This window comes from Penicillium vulpinum (assembly GCF_028829585.1).
Source record: "Penicillium vulpinum strain IBT 29486 chromosome Unknown utg000003l_segment0_segment0, whole genome shotgun sequence".
NCBI classification, from domain to species: domain Eukaryota; kingdom Fungi; phylum Ascomycota; class Eurotiomycetes; order Eurotiales; family Aspergillaceae; genus Penicillium; species Penicillium vulpinum.
The window spans coordinates 5,444,598-5,469,259 of record NW_026643243.1 but is presented as its reverse complement, the minus strand read 5'-3'; the positions used below and the strand labels follow the sequence as shown (position 1 = coordinate 5,469,259).

Sequence of the window (24,662 nt, the reverse complement as noted above, 5' to 3'; positions counted from 1 at the left end):
TTTGATTGACTTCACCATGCGCAGTAACGTTCTTCTCCCGCAGTTCTTCCTACCTTTATCTGCTATTAAGCTGGGTCGTTTTGTAAAGAGTATCGATGAGCCTCACCGAGATTACTATGATCCCAGACTGAACAAGGATCTCAATATTCTTGAAAAAGTTGTATCCTAGTACGAGGGCACCGATTCCCTTTGGGCAATTTTGCCTCGGAGCTTACCGCCTTACTCTCCTGTACCCTGTCAAGTTGTACGAATGCCTCGATTCACATTAACACGAAACAAGTGAAGACCTATTATTTGGACAACCATAGGGAATGGTTTCGGGATATCGTGAGATTAGAGGATGTCCGGAAGTGGATTGAACGAACTATCGATGAGGGAGAAGATATATATATTGTGTGTTGGATATAGACTTCCGCACCGGCCCACAAAGCCCAAAGCCCAACCCGACCCAACCCGTAAATAGGCCGGGTTTTGGGCCCGGTCCTTAGGCCTATCGATTGGCTATGGGCCCGGGGTGAAAGCCCAATGGGCCCCAAACAATGCAAATATACTAAGTTGAACCCCCTAAAAGGGTTTTTAGAATTACCCTTCGTTTTACCCCCGTTTTACCCCCGTTTCTAACCCTTATTCTGAAGGTAATATTTTATTAGTTTAAATTGTTTAAAATCAATTACTAGTTATCTCTCTATATCACGTTTAAAAACGCGAGAAAACGCGTTATTTAGATAATTTATAAATTACAGAAGTTCACGTAGAAAGTAGTAGTATTCCTATGCAAACCCAAAATATATATCTCACCAAAACGTTAAGATTAGCCTATTTTCGGAGTATCTCGACCTCTACCGGTTGGATTTTATTCAAGATTGAAATATATACTTATATAGCTAGTAAAATTCTGAATTCTGAATTTGAACTTTCTATACCCAGTGTAAGGTCGTAATACAGCGATTACAGAGGCCGATAAGATGGGCTTTAATGGGGGCCTCATGGGCCCCCATTAGTGGGCTACGGGTTGAGTCGGGTTTCGAAGGTTAGGCCTATAGCTCACTGCGGGTTGGGCTTTGGGCCTAGGGTGGGGGCCCATTTGTGGGCTTTGCGGAAGTCTAGTTGGATACCCGTGTCGCCGAACTTTCGCGAGAACAAAAGCTGCTAGATGGAAATTTAGCCATACCATTCTCGAGTGCGCTGTTGGTATTAGGAGTGTTTGTACTATTTAGTGGACTGACTGATCCCAGACTAGCTGGGTCTACCTAGTGGATAAGCGGAAGATTTGTAACGTCAGTTTGTGGCCCAAGGCGAGCAAATCATCGCGGTGCAATATCGCAGGGTACGATTTCGGTTTTTCTCAAGCAAAAGCGTTGACAGTGCAACGCTTGCTAAAGAGGCGAGATAGGAAAGGTATGACCGCCCTCGTTACCTTCAAAGCGATATGGAAGACATGAGACAGGTCGCGCTGGATGATGATTTGTCACTCAAAGGTGACCGTGAGAAGCATTTGGCGGGGTCTGAGAAAATAATCTTTTCGAATGTTGGTGATTTAGAATAGTGTTTATGGCCTCCTGATGGCAAATTCCCAGCATGTGATAGATTTTTACTAGCCTATATGCAATAAGTGGTAGCGGAATATGAAAGCTTTGGTACGCATCTTACTCGTGACTAAGCGGGGTTAGAGTAACAAAGCGAAGCTGGAGGGATGAAAATGGACGGGGAAAGGAAGGATACTTGTAGCTTTTTTGGTCATGATAAAAATGTACCTTTTACTGTGCGGGCTGAATATTCGGGTGAGGAATATTCAGGTGGGTGAATATCTGCCCTGAGTGCCCTGAATAGAGCGGCGAGCCGCCCACACCTGAACCGTGGGCGCTAGGTGACCACGGTCATACTCTCGCTGTTGTATGTTTTTTTTGTTCTTGCCTCTATTTCATCTTTTTGTTTGTTGGTGGTTGGTGGCGGAAAATGGAGAAAGGTCGAGCTGCGTCATGCGTTAAGGGTGATGTTGATGAAGAGGAGGCGCCGGCGGCTTCGTCCGTTAAATTTTGTGTAGCACATTTAGATGATAGCCCGTGTGTTACGATCGACTGTACCAGATAAAATGGTACCATGATGGTAACAAAATAATTATGCTAACCGCGTAGTCTAGATGCAATCGCGTACCTGAAAAATGTCTATATGATTTACCTCCCCTCAAAGCAAGTCTTCTATCCCAACACCATATCACTAGACAACCTTCGCACTTCAACAAAGCCATAGAATCTTATTCGGTTTGAACTTTGAGCCACCACCCGGGCATTTAGTTATCCAAACAGTCTCTCCCGACTCATCAACAGAGAGCAAACAAGCCCTAATACGCCAGCCACAAGTGGTATGATAAAGGCCCTTGCCATCGCGGAGGTTATTGCTTCAATAGCTGCAGTCCGTAAGTCACTACTGAGCTTCTCAAACAGCATGCTCTGGGATCCAGCAACAGCACTTCGAATTTCAGATTGACTGAATCCCTGACCTGCCAAAACACGATTCAAGTTGCTGATGGCGTTTGATTGGAACGCTTGGCTGGCAATAACAAGACAGATGACCGTGGCTCCAATCTGCGCAACATTCTGCAAGTTGATAGCGCTGAGAGCGTCGGTTGGTTTGACTTTCAGGCTGCCCACGGAGTATCCTAGCTGCATAGTGATTCCGGTTCCGACTCCCATCAGGATACTAAAACCGTAGATCTGGCTAGTTGGTGTCGAAGGGGAAAGGTATCCCACGAACAACGCACCAGCTATAGTCATAAGGATTCCGGAAACCAGACACATAGGCATGTAATACTTTATTTTGGGAAGGGCCGAGCCGGAAGCAAGGTTGAACGCGATAGTGAACAGGAGGTAGGGAAGAAGTCTGACTGCGGCCATGAGGGATGAATCGTTCCGTGTGAACTGGAAGTAGATCGGGATGTAGAATGTGGTAAAGAACATGCAGGTGTTGGCGCAGGTGGTGGTGATATAGAATAAGATTTGGGTTCGAGATTTAAGCAGGTGTCCGGGAAATGATCTTTGTTCGGGGGTGGTAAAGATGCAGAAGGTCTGCTGTAGTGCGTAAATAGCAAGTAGAACTCCCCATACCACAAGCATTGCAATGGTACTACCCTCGTTCCACTGCCAGATTCCACCGGCAAAGATGAAGCCTATCGCAAATGTCGCCCACATCGCTGCGCTAAGCACGAATCCAACATAGTCCAGACTAAGAATTCGATCTTTGAGTGGTCTTCCAGGAGCTGGATGAATGGCTGGAAGGTAGAACAGGTAAACAGGAGCTGTGATAGCACCGATGATAAGATTGATATAGAATCCCCATCGCCAAGTGGCAGATGAATCCGAAAACCCGCCACCAACCACAGGGCCTAGGATCGCTCCTAAACCCCAGACAAACCCAGTGCCAGCGAGATATGCCCCACGCTCATTTCGAGTCGTCATGGCCGAGATGTGGCTCAGTCCTCCTAGATAGATACCAGTTCCTCCGGCACCGGCAATCACACGTCCCACAATCAGGGCACCCATGTTTGGAGCGCCACCACAGAGAGCAGACCCGCCCTGAAAAAGGACAATCCCGGCAATGTAGAGCCATTTCATGTTGAAAGTGGTAAAAAGAAATCCGTAGGGCAAAATGACAGCGACTGATCCAAGAGGGAACCCGGCCCCAATCCAGGCGAGTTGGTCAACTTGGCCAAACCTCTGAATTACCGCCCCTTGAACGTCCGCAGCGATCGTTGTATCCAGTCCATACATCAATGCTGAGAGGTAAAGAGCAGCGCAAATTAGAAACCATCGATAGCCCGTGATTTTGCGTACATCGTTGTCGCTGACGCCCGGATCACTGGAGTGGTCCTTTTCGTTGGGTTGATGGAGGTAGTCTTCGCTTACTTGGCTCACGTTTTGGTTCTCGATGGTCGGTGAACATGCTGTGTTTTGTCCAATATCTCCGACACTGTCTGAGGTAGTAGACAATATTGTGGTCATGGTAGAAAGTTGATAGCGTGCCAAGCTATTAGGTGGTGAGTTGAGTGACCTGGTTGTAGTTATATCTGAGCACACGCAATGAAAAATGCTGCAACAATAACAGTAGAACAAAAGAAGAAGATAAAATAGAGGATATTTCACGGAAATAGGAGTTAATGAATTGCACGATATTAACGCCGATGAATTTGAAGTGTTGGTATATGTTAGTATAAACAAACCCGATGATTGTCGGCCGAAGTTATCAGGACCCTCTCAGAACCCGAAAGGTCTCAACTCGATTGGTACACCCTAGTTGCCGATCAATTTCAATTAAGGGTCCTTAGTCTTTATCAGTCATGCTAGCTCCAGGGTTTCGCGGAAATAATCGGTCTTAGCTTAGACTATAGTTGTATGATTGGTACATCATATTTGGTATCGCCGACGGTTTGTAGTCAGGATAAAATGATCAGCACCTTCATGGGGCCTCGCAATTACACCTTGTACCCAGGATATAAAAACTTGTAGTCATCCTGCACTTTGCATTCAAGGGAGAGCCCACAATAGCAGGTTTCTTTCTATATCTTCCATGTGTATCGCCATGTTCATCAAGCCAAATGTTTTTGAAGTCTACCGTGGAAAATGTGTAATAGCGGAAATTTGATTTATACTGTAACATATGTACGATGTAATCATGTATTATATCTTCAAACAGGACGAACACATCTCCCAGTGTGATCTTCTACAAAAACTAAGCCCCGATGGCCTCCTCCGCAATAAACCAATACTCGATCGCGCATCCATCAGTTTCAACATACTAATGCTCTTTCCAAAGGATGCATTTAGCCATGCTCTGAATCTGCAGGCAGCAAGCTGTCAATACCATGGTCAACTACAGTGTGAGTTTCCTTCGCCACAGATGGGTCGATGAACAACATGCCTGCTACTGTGGTCCTGATAGCATCAGTGACAAGTGTCACCACCGCCTTTAGAACCTCTTCTTTGTCCTCGCCATTTCCAATTTTCTTGATTGATGCCTCAAACTGCCGGCGGAGTTGTACAAAAAGAATGGGGACTGGAAAACAGGGTCAGGTGACCCCCGATTCTAACACGTCCTCCATAGGACCGACTCGGAACACCAAGCTGATTCCTTTTGAAAACCCCCTATTTAACTCTTTCAAAATGACCACTCACACCCTCTAGAGATAGAGATCGGAATTGACGGCTGTTGCAACAGCATGTGTATCTGGCATCTGGCATCTAGCATAGGCATCGTACTCTGACATCGGACACTAGTAACTATGGGGCGTATCAATTTTGTCGTTAGTAGAATAATTTATGAAATTATTTATCCAAGGTGGGATGCTATGGTTGTTACTGAGTCAGTTCTAGCTCTTGCCCTAGCTCTTGCTCTGGTGTGTATGTTGTTCTCAAAGGATTCATAAGGATCGTAGGATTCATACGGTGAGAAACAATTACTGTTCTTATGTCGCGACAACGGTTTGAAAGGTACGTGAGTGCACGCATTGGCGTGAAAAACTCGAAATTCGGAGCTAGAATGGAGCTGGCGAGCTGTCAAATGTTCAATAAAATTGTGCGCCAATAGTGCATAGCACGTTGATATTGATAAAAATGCAAGATCGGCGCGAAAAGAAGAGTGTGCTCTCTGCCCCTAGGCTTTCGGGAGAGTGTGGAGTACCGAGGTGGATACCGGGTACGGGTGGATACCCAGGCGCCGGGGGTAGCTTAGGTATGTAGGTACCTATCTTAAGTATTCCAAGGTTAAATATGATAAAAGTAAGGTGCTCGGGACAAGTAAGTGGATGAGAAGCTAGGAGAGACCAGCACAGCTTTATTCAGACTGCTAACTGCTGAATACTAAGGGAGAAAGAAGAAGAAAAGGGCTGGCAGTCCTGGAAAACATGGTCAGGTGACCACCCATCCTAACAGAATATCAAACCTAATGATGATAGTGAATCATTGCATCTGAAAGTTATCATCTTGCTCGGATTTTATAGGGGTAGATCTCCGGCTGAAGGAAGACATAACATCTATGTTGTTTGTGCTCTTCGAACTATCTTCGCCACCATCGGCAAGCTTGTCAGCCCGTATGATTTGATCGGCAAAGCGTCGCTGGGTCTCATTCAGTATACAAAGGTCGAATCCCCGAAGTTCCCCTCGCAAATTCAGTCTTTTCTGGTTATGATCGATGTCTTTCATATTTCTGTTCACCGGCTCGCTAGGGACTGACAGTGGTGATGTACGATCCAGTCTAGATGGGTCCGTACTTGTAATGTGTCAACAAACTGTTTTGACATCATAGTTGCATGACACCTTCTAACATATGCTTGTCTCACTCCCACGTATTGAAAATAGCTACTATATTGGAGTAAACTAACGGGGTGATTGTGAGACAATAAGGAGGTTGGTGCCAAGTAATGCCGTTTGGGGGCCGGGTATGTGCCTAGATAATCTCCCGCCTACCTCCGTACCTCCAGGGCTAAACTCCTCTGACTTGCGTCAGCCAATTCCTACTCTTTATTTGTTACATCTACTTGCGTTCGCCATGCAAGGCCGAAAACGTCGTGTCAGAACGTGTTATCCTTGCTATACGCGTAAACAGAAAGCGAGTGCGACCGGACTCCGATCGTGATGCAATGCTGATTTGGATTGTTTGTAGTGCGACCGCCAATATCCATGCAACCATTGTACCCGCCGTCGCCGACCTGAAGAGTGTGTCTACGATTCTCCGCCGGTGAATGTGCCCTCCTATTCGTCAGTCCCTGCAGATCAGCTAGGGACCCAACCACCTCGACCGGTAGAGAGCGCACGGCCCATGCGAAAACCAGCCATGGATGACTCCGAATCTCACTGCCCCAAAGAGCATTGTGCCCTAGCTCGATCCTTTGGCTATTCTGAGGATAGCAATTCCAACACAATGGCTTTGCTCCGAAGGGTGAGTCTCGTAGTATTGCTACCCTTATGGTATTATTTAGACTTAATTCAACCTCACAGCTAGAATTGCCTGATCAAACTGATACAGAGCAAACGGATGCCTTATCCTCTACTTGGGACGCCATTCACTGTGAGCTTGATCTCATGCCTGAGCGCCAAATCATCGACTTTCTTGTGCAATATTTCGTTTATGAGTTGAATTGGTAAGCCTGTTTAGTTATCAGTTTTGCTTAGCAAGATTGCTTAGCTCTCTCGTTCTAATCTCTACCGTTGGCTTAGGATGAAGCAAGTCATTCACGCTCCCAGCTTTTTGACAAATTACCAGCTGTGGTGGGCAAAGGATAAAATTGCGGAGGTTGCCGACGTCGAGTTTGCAGCTCTAATTACTCGCATTTGTTCTTATGCGACACAGTTTTTGCCCTCGCCCTCTCATACCGTTGATCAAATTTGCGGTCGGTCTCTAGCCGATATTCGTGACACATGTAGTAATATTGGAAAAAATCTTGCTACAGCGTGCGAGATTCTCGACTGGAAAGGCACTTTGGTCCGTATTCAACATATCATTTTTGCTGCATTGAAAGTCTCATGTGGAGGGAGGACTGGCCAATTTTGGGAGGGCATAGCTTCTGCATGTCAAGCTGCTCAAAAAGCTGGCATCCACACTAATAATACCATTCTTATTGAATCTCAGCTTGCCAAAGATAGTGCTCAGGAATTGGAAAGAGATATTCAGCGGAGAACTTTTTGCAGTCTTTATGTTTTGGACAGGTACGCTTGGTATCAGTACAATACTGAGATCTTACTATCGATTAACACATCTGAGTGATAGTCATTTGTCCAGACAATTAGATCGGATTCCGTTCTTACCCAATCACTTGGCCGAAGATACACTACCCCGGCTGTGCTTGATCCCAGAGATTGGCCATATACCGGCAGAAACTGCTGCTAAAGCGCCCGACATATTCACCGAACGTCTCATGCAAGTTCAGCTTGGCTTGTTTTGGCGAGGCCTTGGGCTACAGCGTAACTCTGAATTTAACCCGACCGAGAGTGAGCAGAGATATGAGAAGCTCAACTCCGAGTATCTCAGCAACTTACACCCGGCCTTCGCTATAACCTACCCAGACACGACTTTGGATAAGACTCTCCCAAAGCTACCTATGCAAAGACAACTGCTATATATCGCGATCTTCGACTCAATTTGTTGGAATTTCCGCCCTCTCCTACTGCTGAGACCAAAACAAATCGCAAGTTTAGCCCCCTACAAGAAAGTTCTTCTTCAGTCGCAGAAACAGAGGCTAGGGATGGCTGCATTGAAAGTTCTCGAAGCTGTTGCAACCCTTCATACAATGTTTGGGGGCTCCTATACACGATTTTCTGCAATTATCTTCAACTCTTTTGAGCCTACCATTCTTCTGCTTAATCTTTGTTCGCATCCAGATTTCCCATTTGATCAAGGCGACAATAGCACGAACCTCGTGGGAATCAAGGTTAGAATGACATATCAAATAGCAATGCGGGCGGTAGAGCAGGCTATTCATCGTCTTCAAATGTTAGCCGAGCTCAGTGACATGGCTGCATCCGGAGCCCGCGTGGCTAGTCAGCTTTTTGCCAGAATTGTGCAGCTCAAGCAGTCATCTAGTCCACTCGCTCCTACATTGTCTGCTTCTGGCTCTTTAGGGCAACCCCAATTCCCAAGTCCGATAGGGATGTATGGTGAACATGAAAAGTGGCCGTCTTTGGAAGCAGGAGATCCTTATTCAATGCCCGATAATTTTTCATCGATGGCGCAAGAAGACACATTTCCAAATCCCCAGCTTTCCTCTTTAGAATTCCCCATGCTCTGGGGGGATTCATGTTCTAGCGTTGTCTTCAACGAGCCATAAGGATTTGCTGTTGATTATTAATTCTTGGCGTTGGATAGTTTCATAAACTTGAAAGAGAAAATTCAACTTTACGACAGGCAACACGACGGGCGGTATTTCCAATGTCTTTACATCAGGGTTTAGTGATGCACGCATTACATTGTCAAGCCCAATGCCAGTCTAAATAACACCGCAAACAGCTCAGATCAATTAGGGTTGTATACACTTGATTAGCCTATGTAGATATGTAGGCCACCATAGAGCACTTAATTACTTACAGATTACCTAGTTATTTACCATGTGCAGTACATAATAAGGCGGCAAATCAATTTAAAGAAGATGTTTGGCAAGTCATATAATGTAAATTTGATTTCCACTCCACCTTAGTTGCAGGCTACATAGGTTAGCAGTATATAGATACTAGCAAGCAATGTACGCACGCACGGAAGTGGCGTTCTGGGCAAGCCTTCTAGGTTGCGGCTCCAGATGATTCAAGAGTTTCCAACAGCCCAAATGAAAGTGATCGAGGTAGATGTAGGGTGAGTAATTGTGAGGGTGTAAGTGATCGCTAATTTCAAAATATGCAGTTAGATCTGTTTGATATATGATCAACCAATGAAGCAGGCTTGTAGCGCTGCGGACCTGAATAATGATAGTCCCTAAGGTTGAACCATCATGAGTCATGTTGATTCACTTGCACTAACCCCAAAAGGGGTTGGCGCGGGCCGGGCGAAGTATACAATCTTGGAATCAATTGCAGTCCACTTAGTATATAATGTTGTTTGTCTCCATTTATTTGGGTCAAATTTAGCGACCTCGCCATCTCAATTGCCACGGAAAATGGCTGAGAAACACCCTATTGAAGATCTACGCGCCCCCGAGGCGAACAGCCTATCAGGTGGCGACAGTGACTCTCGAGCAGATGATGCGAGCGACTACGAGCTGACTGGAATTCCACTAGTCCTAGTCATGACTGGACTTGGCCTGTCTATATTTCTCATGTCACTGGACTCGTCTATCATTGCCACGGCTATTCCCCGGATCACATCACAATTCAACAGCACCAGTGATATTGGCTGGTACGGAAGTGCATACTCGTTTGCGATGTGCGCTTTGCAGCCTGTCGCAGGTAAACTGTTTACAAGCTTTCAGATGAAGGTGAGACAATCTAAAGCTTCCAGTTGATATGAAGTCTCCATTAACAGTATTAGGGCATGTTCCTCGGATGTTTTACCATCTTCGAGCTTGGCTCATTGCTCTGTGCCCTTGCTGTCAACAGTCCTATGCTCATCTTTGGGCGTGCTATAGCTGGAAGTGGGGCAGCAGGATGCTTTACAGGAGCCTTCTGTATTGTCGCAGTTTCTATCCCGCTGGTCAAGCGACCATTCTATATTGGAATCCTTCAGTCAACCTTTGGCGTTGCCACCATCATCGGACCCGTATTAGGTGGTGCATTTACAGAACATGTGACGTGGCGGTGGTGTTTCTGGATAAATCTCCCCATCGGGGCTGTCACCATCATCTCACTGGTGTTCTTCTTCAAGCCGCCTACGCGCGACTCGAGAAAAGCTCCGTCGGTTCTTCACAGACTGCAGAACTTGGACTTGCTTGGCGCCTCTCTTTTCGCTCCGGCCATCGTCATGATATTTTTGGCTCTTCAATGGGGAGGGACTGAACACGCTTGGAAGAGTGCTACCATCATTGGTCTCTTCATTGGAGGCGCGGGTCTTGGTGTTGTCTTTGCTCTCTGGCAAGTACGAAGGGGTGATAACGCCATGATTCCACCACGTCTGATTACTGAGCGCACGATGTTCTTCTCTTGTTTCAGCGAGTTCTTTGCCATGGGTGCCGTGTATATTTCGATTTACTACCTTCCAGAATGGTTCCAGGTCATCAAAAACGCCTCGCCAACAAAATCTGGAGTTATGTACCTCCCTTTAGCACTGTCAGATGTCCTCTCTGCAACCCTGACAGGCGCTTCGCTTAAGTATCTTGGATACCCAAATCCCTATATGCTCCTTGGAACGGGTTTGATGAGCATAGCAACGGGACTCTTCTCTACCTTCTCTCAAACCACGCCCCACCAGCAGTGGATCCCATTCCAAGTCCTCCATGGTCTTGGCGTGGGAATGACCCTCTCAATGCCCTACGTTGCGACTCAAACAGTCCTTGAGCCAGAGGATATCCCTGTCGGCACCTCACTATTGCAATGCTTCCAATTCTTCGGAGCTTCCGTGAATCTCGCTATCGCGGAGGCCATTTTTGAGAACAAGCTTGTCTCACGACTAGAAAGTTGGGGATTTGAGGGCCACGAGGTAGAGAAAATCCTCAGTGCAGGCTCTGCCGAGGCAAGGAATGTGATTTCTGCGGACCACCTTCCAGGTGTATTAGATGCATACAATCACGCGATCACCAGGACGTTCTACGTCGCAACTAGTGTTGCCGTTGTTGCATTCCTCCTTTCACTCGGCATCCGCTGGAGAAGTGTCAAGCCAAAACCCCAGGCTACTATCTCCGATGAGGAGGCTAGGTCGTCAAGTCAGTAATCTTTGGCGGCACTGATTAGCTCAAGCAAAATATGGAGAATGGAGGACTCCGGAATGTGATCCCTGAGGGTATCACAGACAATCACGTTTTACAGCTCAAATTAGTATTTAGAGATTTTTAGAATAATGATGCATAGCTAGCGATTTTTTAATCCGAAAATTAAATTGGTCTTCATTGCACCGTCTGTGCCTCTTTGTCTGACCAAATACATACAGGAATTGCGTTGGCATCATATTAGACGGCTGTTCAATGCCGGCCAATTGATCTATCACTTCGACCACCAATCTGCCTACCACAAATTTCTAGGGTTGGCTTGATTTCTCAGCAATCCGTTGAAACACTGCCGATGCATCTAGGAAAGTCTCCGCCCGATAGCACTTCACATGCCCGGCATCGTCCTTCCGAACAGAGAACACAGCAAATCCGGGAATAGTGATTTCATCCGTATCCAGGGTGTCTCCTTTGACAAGATATCTGATTGTCGCGGCCTGATAGATACGAGGGGCGATGTAGTCAAAATAGCGGATCTCGTGGGTCATCATGTCAAGTTGGCCGAGAACAGTTTTGAACATCTGCCGCACCTCGCTGCCCTTAATCACAGGACTATTCGCATATTGCATCTCCACATCGTCGGTCATGAATTCGTCAAGCCACTTATCGGTGTCGAGGGTAGCGCTCGCTCGGTGGAACTAAGTATCGCTATAAGTTGGTTGTTCTCGGGTTTGCTAGAAGAAAGAGCCTTACCTCTTCCAGCCACTTTAACACAGTGCCATTATCAAGCTCAGGACCAGCTGACATTATGAAATGAAGTAAGGAGGATTTGGGGTTCGAGATATCTTATGATACAAAGTACGAATAGGATTTCAAAGCACGCTAAACACCTAGTTATATACCTACCTAGCCCCCAAAAACTGCTTATAAATTCAAAATCGACTGAACTACCCAAGAGTTCTAATTTCCAGTTTATCTCCGAAGTTTTGGGCCGTGCACATACATCATATCCAATAACAGCTTTATATTCCTTTCTATCGGTAAGGCTAAATATTCATTCCTTGAGAAAATGTGGATCTGCTCATGAACTTTATGGAGTCTCGGAAAAAGGATGTGTGGTCCTCGTGCGTCCTGACCAGCATGCCGTATATGGTGAACTGATAAATGTACAAGAGCCTATAAGGATGGACTTATGCAGAAACCGCCCTCTTAGTTCGATCTAAGATTCAGGAGCACCATCCCCAACCTGGCTTCCGGTGGTATAGTTACCAAAGCATGCCTTCTGGAACTGCGCCTTTTTCTTCAGAGAGGGCACGCCATGCAAGAACTTATCGAGGCGGCAGAAACCATTGCTGGAATTCTCACAACCGATAAGTCCATCTTGCGGGAGAGGAGCATTGTTGAGCACAAATCGAATGTACTTCGTGGTTTTGGTAGTCGACTTGATGCTAGGGTTTTTGTATAGAACAGGGTCCAAATGTTTGAAGGACACATCATGAGGGCAATTCCAGATCTCAGACATGAATCGGGCACCAAAGGGTGTCATCTGGCTGAGAGAGAAGTTGCGCTCAGGCGCATGGTCAATGTGAACGGGCAAGCCCTTAGGACCGTAGTTGAAGTAGTCGAGACCAAGGGCGTTGATTACGGACAATATGATATCATCGTGAGACATGTCCATGTAGAATGGTTGGCCAAATGGAAACTGGGCTTCGTTATTGGTATAGGTGTAGTTGATGCTTGTGTCGCTTGAGGTGATGAGCTTTTGCTCGAGGCGAGCGGCGAGCTCTAGAACATAGCCGATGCCCTGGGCGCGACCACTGGGCGAGCCGTAGGCGTAGTCTCCATAGTACTGCACGTCGATGTTGTACTCGAAGTCCTTCCATTCTTGCTCGCTGAAAAGAGAGCAGAAAGATGAGCCGCCAAGACTGGTGTATTCGTATACACAGAGGTTCTGCATGGCGAGCACATCCATGGTGGTCAGGTTGAAATCGCGAGGGAAGTAGGAAGACAGACGGGTGCGGGCATTCTTTAGGTATCGAGCAATGAAGATCTCAGCAGCATTGTCGCTGTGGTTTTTGTTAATACGGCCTCAATGGTTAGGTATGCACTGATAGAGGACTTTTCACACACCCTTCAGAATAATCAAATGTGCATGTTTCGTAAGAAGCGAGTGTGTTGTTGAAATCGCCCTGCTCGGGAATCACGACAAGATTATACTGGTCGTAAGAGCTGTTGGCCCCACTGTTGCCAAAGAAGCCGCCTAGCCAAAAAGGTTAGCTAGTTATCCGGAACTAATGAATGAGATAAAAGTTCCACTCACTGAGCCACCAACGTGCGCTTTCCAAAATACGTGCCTGGGAGGTAGTGCGAAACACTGGCGTAGGGCGATCTGTGCCGTTGGCATAAACGTTAAGAGAAGGGCTCCAAGCAGCCACATTCTCACGTCCGGCACGATACAACAGTCTTCCGTACTTGATCCAAAAGTCGGCACCAGATGTTGCCTCAGTAGCAGCACCATTCTCCATAAGAGTGTCCTCGCCAATAACATACTCCCAGTTGTTTAGGAACTTTAAAGGACCAACAGCCACGGACTTGTTTGGGTGAGCCTTGCTATAATTGGTCAACTTGGCCGCGAACTCGGTCATTCCCTCGCCGTCCAACGGGTAATCCGTGGGGAATCGCTCCGCATGGCGATGCAGAACGTGGACCTGAGATAATTCACATCCTTGCGGCACACCACTAGGAACGCCGAAGCTATCTGCATCTTTATAGGGGCTGAGATTGGCCCAGCTCTTGGTCATATCAAACCCAGATGCATAGCTAGATCCAGTTGGACCTGGTCCGTGAGCAGACGTGCGAGTCGCTGTAGCTGTAACAGCAGCTGTCACCAGTGTGGCTCCGATGAAGTTCTTCATGGTTGGAACCTCTGGGTCACTTGTGGGGTAGTAGCTCCACGGTTCACTTCAGCCTCTTGTTCTTCGTTGTTGACGTTTGGAGATACCCAATTGCAACTGATCTTTACAGCATAGGTAATTACAGTAGAGATGTGAACTGTTGACTTTATAGAATCTGATGAATTCTCCAATTAAGTTTCGGGGGATTGTTGTTCCACATAACTTGTTTGAGCCCGTGATCGGCACTCTCTCTCTCCTTCCTAGCTAAGTGGCTTGTGGGGTCTTTGCGCAGGATTCCCACCATTCCCACCTTGTCTATAGCGCATCCTTCTCACACCTGGTCACGCGACACTAAACCTCTCACCCATTTCTCACCTAGGTCCAACTCCACTCCTAGCCACACATAAGCCACACGCCGGTGAGTAGTTGAGTGACGAGCGAATCCTCACTGTTGTGTGTTTTGATTGTCCTTTTTTTACCCTTAATCTTTCTTTTACTAGATCCTTGTCAAACTTAAGATGACTAGGTGTTGGGAAGAAGCGAGGTCCTGCATTATGTATGCATTATGCATTACATCGTCAGGTCTAGTGACAATGCAAAGAACGCAGCAAACAGCTCAGATCAATTAAGGATAGATACACACCCTAGAACACCCTAGACTGGCATGAATATGCAGGCCACGATATAGGACTTATTTAATTGGCCAGCTCGCTCTCTGGCTTGGTCTCTATATCAATGTTTGAAATGAGTGTTGGTATGAAAAGTAGCTGCCTTACAGAAGATGATTAGGCATTTCTCCAGGGCTTATTCACCATAAATCAAAAAAGCAAGACCCAGATATGCAACTGCCTCTTGCGCCGTGAACCACCCCTAACAGACAAATCGATACCGTTCCTATAAGTCTAGGACCTCTTCACTAGGACGAGACGACCCTGACACTGATACCTAGCCACTTTCAGCCACAGTGACTTCAATGGAAGGCCAGTAACTATATTACCGTCCCTGGTCGTAATAAGTAATAACGGTGGGTCTCCTTGAGCTGCATGTTCTGCTTGAGCTTGCATCGAAAAGAACATCCAACGTAGCAAGGCAGAGGAAATGGAAAAGTCGAGAATTCTAGAAGATAGTTATCTGCGATTGTTGGGGTGATGTCAATAATTCTACGTGTTCTACGTGTACAGAGAATTATTGGACGCCTAATACTTCTGAGGTTAGCACCGCCAATCTACGTGGGCATAAATGAGCTGTGAGATTCTGGTGGCTCTGTAGGCATAGTTGGGAAACAAATCACTTTTAATATAATAATACGACAGCGTTGTGATCAAGGAAATGCGACATCCACTATGAAATGAAACCCTACTATGATTTAGTCGGAATAGTAGTAGATACTTAACAAGGTTTGCCGAACCTTGAAAGCAGCGACGTTAATGCCTTGTGGATTTTCAAGGAATCTTCTCCAAGCACATAGACAAAAATCTGATCGCCTTGGCCAGATATTATTTGGGTCCAACATCCATGTTGATAGTGATAGTTTTGGCTTCCAAATAACTATTGACAGCCGCAAAGCCACCCTCACGACCTCCATTCCCGCTTTCTTTCCAGCCTCCATAGGGAACAGTGGCTGTCGGGAAAAAGTTGGAATTGATAGCCACGGTTCCAGACTCAAGTCGCCCGGATACTCTTAACGCACGTGCAATGTCGCTTGTGTAGACACAGGCAGATAAACCAAAGTTGGTATCGTTTGCAAGTCGAATAGCTTCCTCTTCAGATTTGAAGGTTTTGATTCCCAACACCGGTCCAAATATTTCTTCCTTCCAAACAGAGGAATCAAGCGGAGGGTTCTGCATTATTGTTGGTTCGACGAAATTACCCTGAATCTTCCCACCAGTGAGAAACTCGACTCCATTCTTCTTGCCTTGGTCAAAAAAGGCCTGGACGCGTTCTGTCTGCGCTTTATCGGCCAACGGTCCAAGAAATGTCCCTTCCGCGAAAGGGTCTCCCGTGGTATTCTTGAACATCTCAAAGCGTTCCTTCAACCCTGCCGCGAACTTTTCGGCTATATCTTCATGAATGAAAACTCTCGTCGCAGCAACGCAGATCTGGCCGGAGTTGAGCAGAAAGTTCTGTGAGGAGTTCTCAAGCGCATTTTCAAGGTCTGCATCAGAGAAGATGATCGATGGTGATTTACCCCCAAGTTCGAGGGTAACGCGCTTGAGGTTACTGTTCGTTGCGGCGACTTGAACTTTGCGCCCTGCCATCACAGAGCCAGTATAACTGATCTTTTTGATGCCCATATGAGAAGCGAGTAGCGCCCCTGTTGATCCAGGGCCAGATATAATGTTGATGACGCCAGGAGGAAACCCGGCTTTCTTCACTAGTTCCCCAAAGGCCAAGGACCCTAGGGGTGATTTCTCTGAGGATTTGAATATAAACGTATTTCCAGCTGCAATAGCAGGCATAACTTTCATGCAAAGAAAAGCCAATGTCGCATTCCATGCGGCAATACCGGCGCAAACACCCAAGGGCTGGTAGCGCACCAGTTTGAATCGTCCATCGCCATCCTCGGGCTGCATCTCCCCGGGAAGCTTGTCGCACCATCCAGCATAATACCGGACAATAGAGCCCAACATTGCTCCAAGTTTAGTGCCAAAGGCAGTCGGCTGTCCCATTGCAGTGCTTTCGAGTTTCATTAGGGAGAGATTTTCCAAATCGAGCAAGTCGGCAAGCTTGAGCATGATGCTTTGCCGTTGGCTGCTAGCCATCTTGCCCCAACTTCCCTCAAATGCAGATTGAGATGCTGCCACTGCATCGTTGATATCCTCTTCCCCAGCACAGTGGACTTCTTCGGTCACAATGGAGTCATCGGTCGGATTTCGAACTGTCCAAAACTCGCCAGATTTGGCAGGGACGTACTAGGACCGATGGTAAGCCATACTGTTAGGAGCAAGGGGCTATTGGTATAAACTATGACATGGCTGAATTGGCCGGGGAGTTCGTAAAGGGAGGAGATTGCTCATATGCCACGAGTAACATACCTTATTGTTGACGAAAAGTTTGGTTTGAATCATGGCGTTTATCACTTTGTTACCGGTTAGTGTAGGGGGAGAGAGGCATCCGCTACTGTCATTCTGCAATTGAGGAATTTATTTCTTAAAAGTGTGTAAAGTGTGTTATTTTCAATGACGAGTTTCAATATATGCACGGCAGAAAGTTAGACGTATCATCTCTGTGGGATATTTATATCCGGCTGGACAAGGTCTAGGTCCAGTTAAAAGGTCCCCGTATTGACTTCATCAACTAAATCTTAAGCTTTTTATCGAGTGACCAGGGTTGGGTTGGGCCCTGGGTTCGTGGGGTTGTCAAAGCCTAGTTAGGTCTTGAACGAGCACGAGGCCTACATAGTATATCCAAATCGCGTCTGAATCCCACAGGCTTTTTCTCCAAACCGCGTTTTAGGTTTTTGATGACGGTACTAGCATCAGAATGACTGATGCTGAATCGCAAGTTAGGTTGTCTATCGAATTGCCACCACGCCCATGAACTGGCTCCGAAAATATACTACCAACTTTTTGAATGGTTAAAGTGACGAAGGCGATATTGGAAAATATATCAGAAAAAAATTGACTGGTTCCGAATGACGAGGTCAACGTCGACAACCAACATGAACATACAATAAGCCATGACGCAACATTTTAGAGAAGCCAACTTTGTTTGGTTAAATACCCGAAGGGTACCCAGTGGTGGGCGGTGGCATGGATACGCTACATTACTTTGTAGATTTGCGTCACAATGGAACTCCCATATCAATAACGATAGTGGAGCACTTGATGCTGGTGGAGTCATTTCGATTTGCCATTAGAGACCATGTCCTCACAATATTGGAAGGTTGTAAGGTTGTTATGTGCCGATAAGAGGGCAAACGGTGTTGTCATGTGACAATGAGGTAGACGATATCCATGGATACTGTGACAAGTGGCGTCACCGATACCCACCGAACTATTGATCGAGCATAAGCCACACCACACGCCGAAGTTAGTGAGTAAGTTTGTAACTGTTACATGAGAAATCTGTTATTTTGCCATTAACCCAGTACAAACCCTTCTCGGATTTCATTCTTATCCTCTTGTTGTCACTTAAGTTCACAATCTAGTTATGTCCAACTATGACAATCCAAGTCAAGCTCATGCCAGCCATTATACCATTAAGACTTCAAACCCCAAATATCACTGCAGTTGAAGATAATCGCGACCCTCGACTTTATCCAGCGCATCGGTAACGCGTGACCCCTCTCCCTCGAACAGCATCCCGTCGTAAGTCGCCGCGCCCAAAATACAGCCGATGATAGGGGCGAAGAGGGGGACAGCAAAATAGTAGTTGGCTGCCGTGAAGACCTCTCGGCCATAGATAATGGAGGAGAACAATCTCGGGCCGAAGTCTCTAGCTGGGTTAATGGCCTAGTGTTGTTAGTACAAACTCCTAACCTGATAAACTGAAAAACATACATAGCCAGTCTGCCAGCCCAATGCCGCTCCAATCATAAGCAGCAGCAAAAAGGAAGCCATCTGTGGAGCGGGGAATCGACGGGTATTTCCCGGATCGGAGATGCTGAGAGAGCCAAACATCAGCACAGCTGCGCCCAGCACCTCGGAAAATACAGCCTCCCAGTTCGACTCGAAGAACGAAGCTGGGTAGGTCGCGAAGACACCCGCTGAATGGTGGCCGATCGGGCTTAGGATTGATCCACCAGGGATTGTATATTCGGGATCCCAAGCTTTGATCGCCGACCGATAGTTGATATATACGATAGCAGCGCCGACAAACCCGCCTAGGAACTGCGCAGCCAGCTTCCCCGGGATTTGTTTCCACTGTCCTTCGGATGGGCGCACAAGAGCAAGGCAAAGAGTCACGGCAGGGTTGATAGTCGGGCTGGGATCAGATAAATAGCCAGAGAGACACACAGCAGAGGCCCAGGCGATGTTGATGGACAGCCAGGTGCCGTAGGTGTAGTCGGACAACAGGCACTGAGCGACAACTCCATCTCCGATGACGATGAGCAGTGCAGTGCCGAGAAATTCAGCCAGATATGGCTTCAATGCCGCCCGACGAAAGATCATGATCAAGTTAATATTGAAATCGGACTCCCGCAGGTTCCAAGGTTACAAAGTGGGATTGGAAATTGTGGGAACCCCTGATTTCAAGGGTTCAAGTGGGTCAGTGGGCGTGCCAAGGTTTACATAAATAAAATGTGGCACATTACACCTCCAGGGCTCGGATATGCCTAATACAGAATGCCGATTCTCATGTCTACAAGTACATATACACCACTTCCTTGCTAGCCAGTTCAAATAAATCTAGTGGATAAGAACATGCTTTCAAATGAAAAGCTTGCCAATTTGACCACGAAAAAAATACCGAATGAGCGCCGTAGTCTATGGATACTGTCAAGTATAGCTTCAATCTCAGCGCTATTGGGGGCCATAGGAGGTGCAGCAGGGACTGGGAGGCGTATGAGGAAGGAGCAAAGATGAAACTAGGAAGTGGAAAAACATATCAAAAGAAAAAGTCCGCCAAAAAGTCATCACACGGCTGCATAAGCGACCGACTATTCTTGCAGAGATAAATATAAAGTATAGGATTTTTTGACCAACAGAATATTATACAATCTAATCAGTGCAGATGGAGCGGGGGTGCAATTAGGTATATACCTAAGTACTCATGTCTCCTGACTGTAACTCTAGAAAATAAAGCTGCCATATAAATCTATATAGTATTTGCATTTCCTTGGGTGGTACACTATCTTCCGCCATGGACTATCTAGGCCCGTTAAGTGGTCTATATCAAAACTTACTAGCTGTCATCATATACTCTTGGACTCGAAAAGAATTAGTAGCTAACACCTACCATCTTTCTTATGAAAGCGAAGTATTGTATTAACTAAGTAATTAATAGTGAACTAAGCTTACTTCTTCTCGTAATGGAGACATTTCTTAAATTTCCTTGAATCTGTCTAATTTTTGAGAGGCGTCGGCATTTCCACTTGTGATATGTGGGATTTCCCCTAAATAAATACCATTGATTATATATCCTAGTATCATTTCCACGTGAGCAATGTCTCTGAAAGCCAAGCATCCCCGCAATTCTACCCTACCGTGGCCAAATGAATTCGGCTTAAATAGTGCCGACAGATTAGGCCATTTGAAAATGCTTTTACATATATATTTCTTTAAACGGCCTAGTTTTGCAACACCTGCTTTTTATTCGTGCAACGTTAGTTCCTCCGATGACACAAATCTATCCGTACGAAGCAAGGTGGTGTTGATCGTTAAGCGGGTTGATTGACACGAACAACAAATATGGATCTTTGTTTATAATCGGGCTCTGATGGACCGAGGAAAGAAATAGTGAGGTAGGCCAAATAGGTGTCTCATAAGAAATATAGAAACACCGCTAAAAAGCCATTTGTGTCCTTTCTATATTCAAACCTTCTTCCGCCATGTGGCTGTTAATTTCAGTCATTCTGCCACTGCTGATAGCATCGTCGAGTTCCGTGGCAGCTAAAATCCACGAGAAGAGTTGTGTAATTAAAAGTGGCGGAACTAATGTGACCAACGATGTCCCAGCAATTCTCGAGGCATTCAAAAAGTGCGGGAAAAATGGAAGAATCGTCTTCGAACCCACGACGTACTACGTCAACTCGGTTATGAATATCTCCTGGCTCGACAATGTTGACATCGACATCCACGGAACACTTTTGGTATGTCTTCCCGTCGTTGAGACATTTCGTTGAAGTCCAAATACGATTTCTCACAGTCTATCTCGCTTGTTAGTGGAGCACTGACATCCCTTACTGGCTGAACAACTCCATAGATGTCGGATATCAGAACCAGTCAACAGCTTTAATAATTGGTGGTAATAATGTCCGCATTCATGGTTATGAAAGAGGCACGTTTGACGGCAGTGGTGACTACTGGTATCAATGGATCAGAGAGCAACCCAACACATCCAACTACCCGGGTCGGCCACACGCTGTGACATTCGACAACCTTACAAACTCTGTCATTCGTGGCCTCACCTTTCTGAGAAGCCAGATGTGGTATGTGAAGTTGCATGCTTGTCTCGAAAAGCCGATAGACGCTGTGGTCTTCGCTTGCTAACCGTGGCCCTGACCTTTAAAGGACCATGTCAATAATTAACTCTCACAATGTGTTGCTTGACAGTATTCTTGTGAATAACACAGGAAACTGGGCACAAAGCTGTAAGACTTCCAGAGAAAAGCACAGTCTTAACCAGAAAATACTGACTCGACACAGCCAACACTGACGGGGCCGATACCATCCGGTCTTCTCATATCACATTCAATAACTGGACCGTCTACAACGGCGATGATAGCCTTTCCATGAAGGCCAACAGCACCGATATAACCATCACAAATAGCAAGTTCCACAATGGTCTAGGAATTGCGATGGGGAGTATTGGGCAGTATAAGGATCAATTCGAGACGATCGAGCGAATCACGGTCAAGAACGTCGAGTTTGACAACACATTACATGCCGTGAGTGAGACACAAATAGCATACCATATTAGACCGAGTAGCCATGGGAATGAGGTTATAACTCGAATATCCTTTAGTTCTACATAAAGACTTGGACTGCCGACCAGAATGGCTACCCACCAAACGGAGGCGGCGGTGGACTCGGGTGTAAGTATTTATTGGCTGGCTCTCATTTGATATATTGGCTAACATATCCAGTTGCATCTGGGATGAAACTCGAGAACCTGACAACAACAGGGCTTCGTGGAGCCGCATTCGCGATATCGCAGTGCACGCGGTTCTCTGGTGCACCGGGCAAGGGTAACTGCACGAACTCGGAATTTCAGATCAGAAATGTGGAGATCGACGGGCTTACCGGCACCAGCAAGTCAGCAAGGTTGGCAAGCCTACAGTGCAGTGCGGTTGCGCCATGTACCAACATCACCATCGTTGACAGCATCCTGCATCTTGACAATGGCACCGTCGCGGGTGAGTATTTGTGTGGGAACGTTGCAAATCCGACAGGATTCAACTGCACCGGTGTGCCTTGTGTGGGTGGGAGCGCCACTGGGGAGTGCTAAAGGATTCTCGGCAGTAAATCCTCACCTATAGGCATACTACCAAGAGGGGTGCACTCTCTATAATGAAATCTGGTGGTGCAATTTTGCCAGCTAGATCATCGCAGGTCACTGGCTTTCTGTAGGCTCGGGGGAAATCTTGGAGAAGAATAAAGAAGGAAGGCAAATTATCTGGCTGGATTTCATTGCATCACAAGTTCAAGCAGTTGAGTAAGGATAAGGATTAAATTAAGGCTTGGATGTATATAACAATCCGATGTAGTGTAGGGGTTATCACTGTGCTCTTTCACAGCACTAACGGGGGTTCGAATCCCCCCATCGGAGTTTCTTTTTTTTTCATCATTTAATTTAATACCCTATTTTTTGTTTTTTGTTTTTAGTTATTTGCACATTTGGCAGTAAATTATGATACATACTCGGCTCGTAGGGTATGCAAGTAAATGGCTATAATATTTTATCATGTTCCAAAATTAGCGGTCTTGTTTGCTCACGTTGATACTACCTATGTATGTAGAAAAGAAACTATAGACTCGGAAACACACATGATGTCGCTCTGGCGCAATACCAATATGCACCGAGGTATTCACACGCTCTGGCTCTGCGTGTATGATTTCAGTCATTGAAGTCTGGTGGCATCCGAGAGCTCTTGCTTCCCGCTCGGGTGGCGATATTATCCAGTCGGCCTTCTCTAGAAATACTCCATGCCTGAGACTGATGTTAGACTGAACTTGATACACTTAGTATGTATGCACGGGTTTCTTCTTGGAACCAGTCACTCGGAAGTGGCATGGAATCACGTTCAAATAGGGCGTAACCAAGGATTATGCCCTCCGCCTCGTTTTTTGCTGATATGATTTACAGAAATAGTAGGCCGGTTATACGGCCTTGTGGGGTCTGTTGGCGGTATTTTTTTGGTGGCTTTCTCGGAAATTGTGTTTGGGTATTCTATGCCACTTCTCGGTCTTATGTGTAGACAGTGAAAAAAGGAGGGGTGTAGATTATTGTGTACACAATGTTTGTATATATGTATGGCCAGTGATATATATATATATATATGCCGGTGCACATGCGAATAAAACGACAAGAGCTTTCGCTGTTATACATGCATAGGAGCCCTTAATGATATACGGCCCTCCCTAGTATAAAAACCATGCCTGAATTGATCGAGTACCACATCGAGAACTCTGATCATCGGGGGTTTCGTGGTCTAGTTTTCGTATAACTGCTCTTCTTCATACCCAATGATCGAACATCAACCGTTCTTTTTTTTTTCGGACTGGAATGACACTCATATTGCCCATTATACATAACTTTGGCACCAATTCTATTGAGGTATTTAGCAGAATTTAGAAATATCCGCTAAAAACCTTGGAACTTAGCTACGCAGTGATAGATTAACAAGGTGGTTTAAAATAGATAGTTTTTGGAATAAATATTACTCGATTGCAAAAAATATACAACAATCCGATGTAGTGTAGGGGTTATCACTGTGCTCTTTCACAGCACTAACGGGGGTTCGAATCCCCCCATCGGAGTTTCTTTTTTTTCTTTCCGCCTTCCTTGCCATAGTATATAGCAACGCATGTTTTTTTTTTCTTCCCCCTCTCTACATATAAATCTCATCCTAAACAATTTGATTGCGCGTCTCTTTCCATTTCATTCCAATCAACCTGACCGGGGTGTTCTTCACTGCCTCTACCCAGTAGCCTCATGTGATAACCTACGTATGACCAGGGCCCATTAAATTGCTTGGAAGTAGCCTCAATATTTCACCTGGGTAACAATTTCTCCCATCCGTGTCGCCGCATCGGCCATTCCTCCGCATCAATATAAGCACGAATCGCCGAGGTAGTGCTGAAATCAGCCTATAGCACCCGAGAATCAAATATATTTAACTCGGCCTGAAGACACTTATCGCAACAGGAAACGATCGACATACTAGTCATCCTTGAAGATCCATGCATTCTTCTGCGCATTAGGTGTCCGAGGCTTTCCAATAACCGGCAGATTGCCACTCGTATAAGCATACCCGGGGAAATTTGTCCACTAATGGTTATTTCGGCTTCACTCGAGCACAGGTAATCGCTTGGCTCGTATATTGACCGCAGATTACCGTGACGGATTTGGCAACTCGCGCTTCGTGGACTCTGCAGGGCAGACAGCACAGATGTAACCTCGATATATTACTATTCGGAATTTTTCGCATGCAATCTTGGATTAACGAGGGTAGATATAGTGAGATGGCATGACGACCGGCAAATATATATTTTAAAGCCACGGGATTTAAGGGCTGTCGCCAGGCGCTGCACGCAACTGCCAGGATGCGG

At 46.1% G+C, this 24,662-nt stretch overlaps 9 protein-coding genes across 9 annotated transcripts; 4 read left to right on the top strand and 5 right to left on the bottom strand.

The window, feature by feature from the left end:
• Positions 1–170: 170 nt before the first annotated feature.
• Positions 171–1,546, top strand: N7479_007117 (uncharacterized protein; the record flags this gene model as incomplete). The annotated part of the gene is given in 4 exon segments (XM_057254811.1): positions 171–229; positions 243–327; positions 1,236–1,398; positions 1,437–1,546. Coding segments are annotated over 4 exon segments (417 nt in total), but the record flags the coding sequence as incomplete, so codon positions are not given.
• Positions 1,547–2,294: 748 nt separating this feature from the next.
• Positions 2,295–3,998, bottom strand: N7479_007116 (uncharacterized protein; the record flags this gene model as incomplete). Its single annotated transcript, XM_057254810.1, has 1 exon — positions 2,295–3,998. One exon carries the CDS (start codon positions 3,996–3,998, stop codon positions 2,295–2,297), a length of 1,704 nt encoding a protein of 567 aa, XP_057108672.1.
• Positions 3,999–6,499: 2,501 nt separating this feature from the next.
• N7479_007115 (fungal specific transcription factor domain-containing protein) lies at positions 6,500–8,815 on the top strand (the record flags this gene model as incomplete). The annotated part of the gene is made up of 5 exons (XM_057254809.1): positions 6,500–6,604; positions 6,655–6,930; positions 6,990–7,132; positions 7,209–7,697; positions 7,759–8,815. Coding segments are annotated over 5 exons (2,070 nt in total), but the record flags the coding sequence as incomplete, so codon positions are not given.
• Positions 8,816–9,634: 819 nt separating this feature from the next.
• Positions 9,635–11,340, top strand: N7479_007114 (MDR family MFS transporter; the record flags this gene model as incomplete). Its single annotated transcript, XM_057254808.1, has 2 exons — positions 9,635–9,952; positions 10,006–11,340. The coding sequence occupies 2 exons, from the start codon at positions 9,635–9,637 to the stop codon at positions 11,338–11,340; spliced, it is 1,653 nt and encodes a 550-aa protein (XP_057108670.1).
• A 303-nt stretch (positions 11,341–11,643) lies between these two features.
• On the bottom strand, positions 11,644–12,139 carry N7479_007113 (uncharacterized protein; the record flags this gene model as incomplete). Its single annotated transcript, XM_057254807.1, has 2 exons — positions 11,644–12,030; positions 12,086–12,139. 2 exons carry the CDS (start codon positions 12,137–12,139, stop codon positions 11,644–11,646), a joined length of 441 nt encoding a protein of 146 aa, XP_057108669.1.
• Positions 12,140–12,551: 412 nt separating this feature from the next.
• N7479_007112 (histidine phosphatase family protein) lies at positions 12,552–14,280 on the bottom strand (the record flags this gene model as incomplete). Its single annotated transcript, XM_057254806.1, has 3 exons — positions 12,552–13,398; positions 13,463–13,592; positions 13,653–14,280. Coding segments are annotated over 3 exons (1,605 nt in total), but the record flags the coding sequence as incomplete, so codon positions are not given.
• Positions 14,281–15,722: 1,442 nt separating this feature from the next.
• Positions 15,723–17,294, bottom strand: N7479_007111 (aldehyde dehydrogenase family protein; the record flags this gene model as incomplete). Its single annotated transcript, XM_057254805.1, has 2 exons — positions 15,723–17,138; positions 17,262–17,294. The coding sequence occupies 2 exons, from the start codon at positions 17,292–17,294 to the stop codon at positions 15,723–15,725; spliced, it is 1,449 nt and encodes a 482-aa protein (XP_057108667.1).
• Positions 17,295–18,449: 1,155 nt separating this feature from the next.
• On the bottom strand, positions 18,450–19,340 carry N7479_007110 (uncharacterized protein; the record flags this gene model as incomplete). The annotated part of the gene is made up of 2 exons (XM_057254804.1): positions 18,450–18,680; positions 18,729–19,340. 2 exons carry the CDS (start codon positions 19,338–19,340, stop codon positions 18,450–18,452), a joined length of 843 nt encoding a protein of 280 aa, XP_057108666.1.
• Positions 19,341–20,719: 1,379 nt separating this feature from the next.
• Positions 20,720–22,338, top strand: N7479_007109 (putative exo-polygalacturonase; the record flags this gene model as incomplete). Its single annotated transcript, XM_057254803.1, has 6 exons — positions 20,720–20,980; positions 21,054–21,319; positions 21,402–21,481; positions 21,537–21,778; positions 21,856–21,925; positions 21,977–22,338. 6 exons carry the CDS (start codon positions 20,720–20,722, stop codon positions 22,336–22,338), a joined length of 1,281 nt encoding a protein of 426 aa, XP_057108665.1.
• Positions 22,339–24,662: the final 2,324 nt, after the last annotated feature.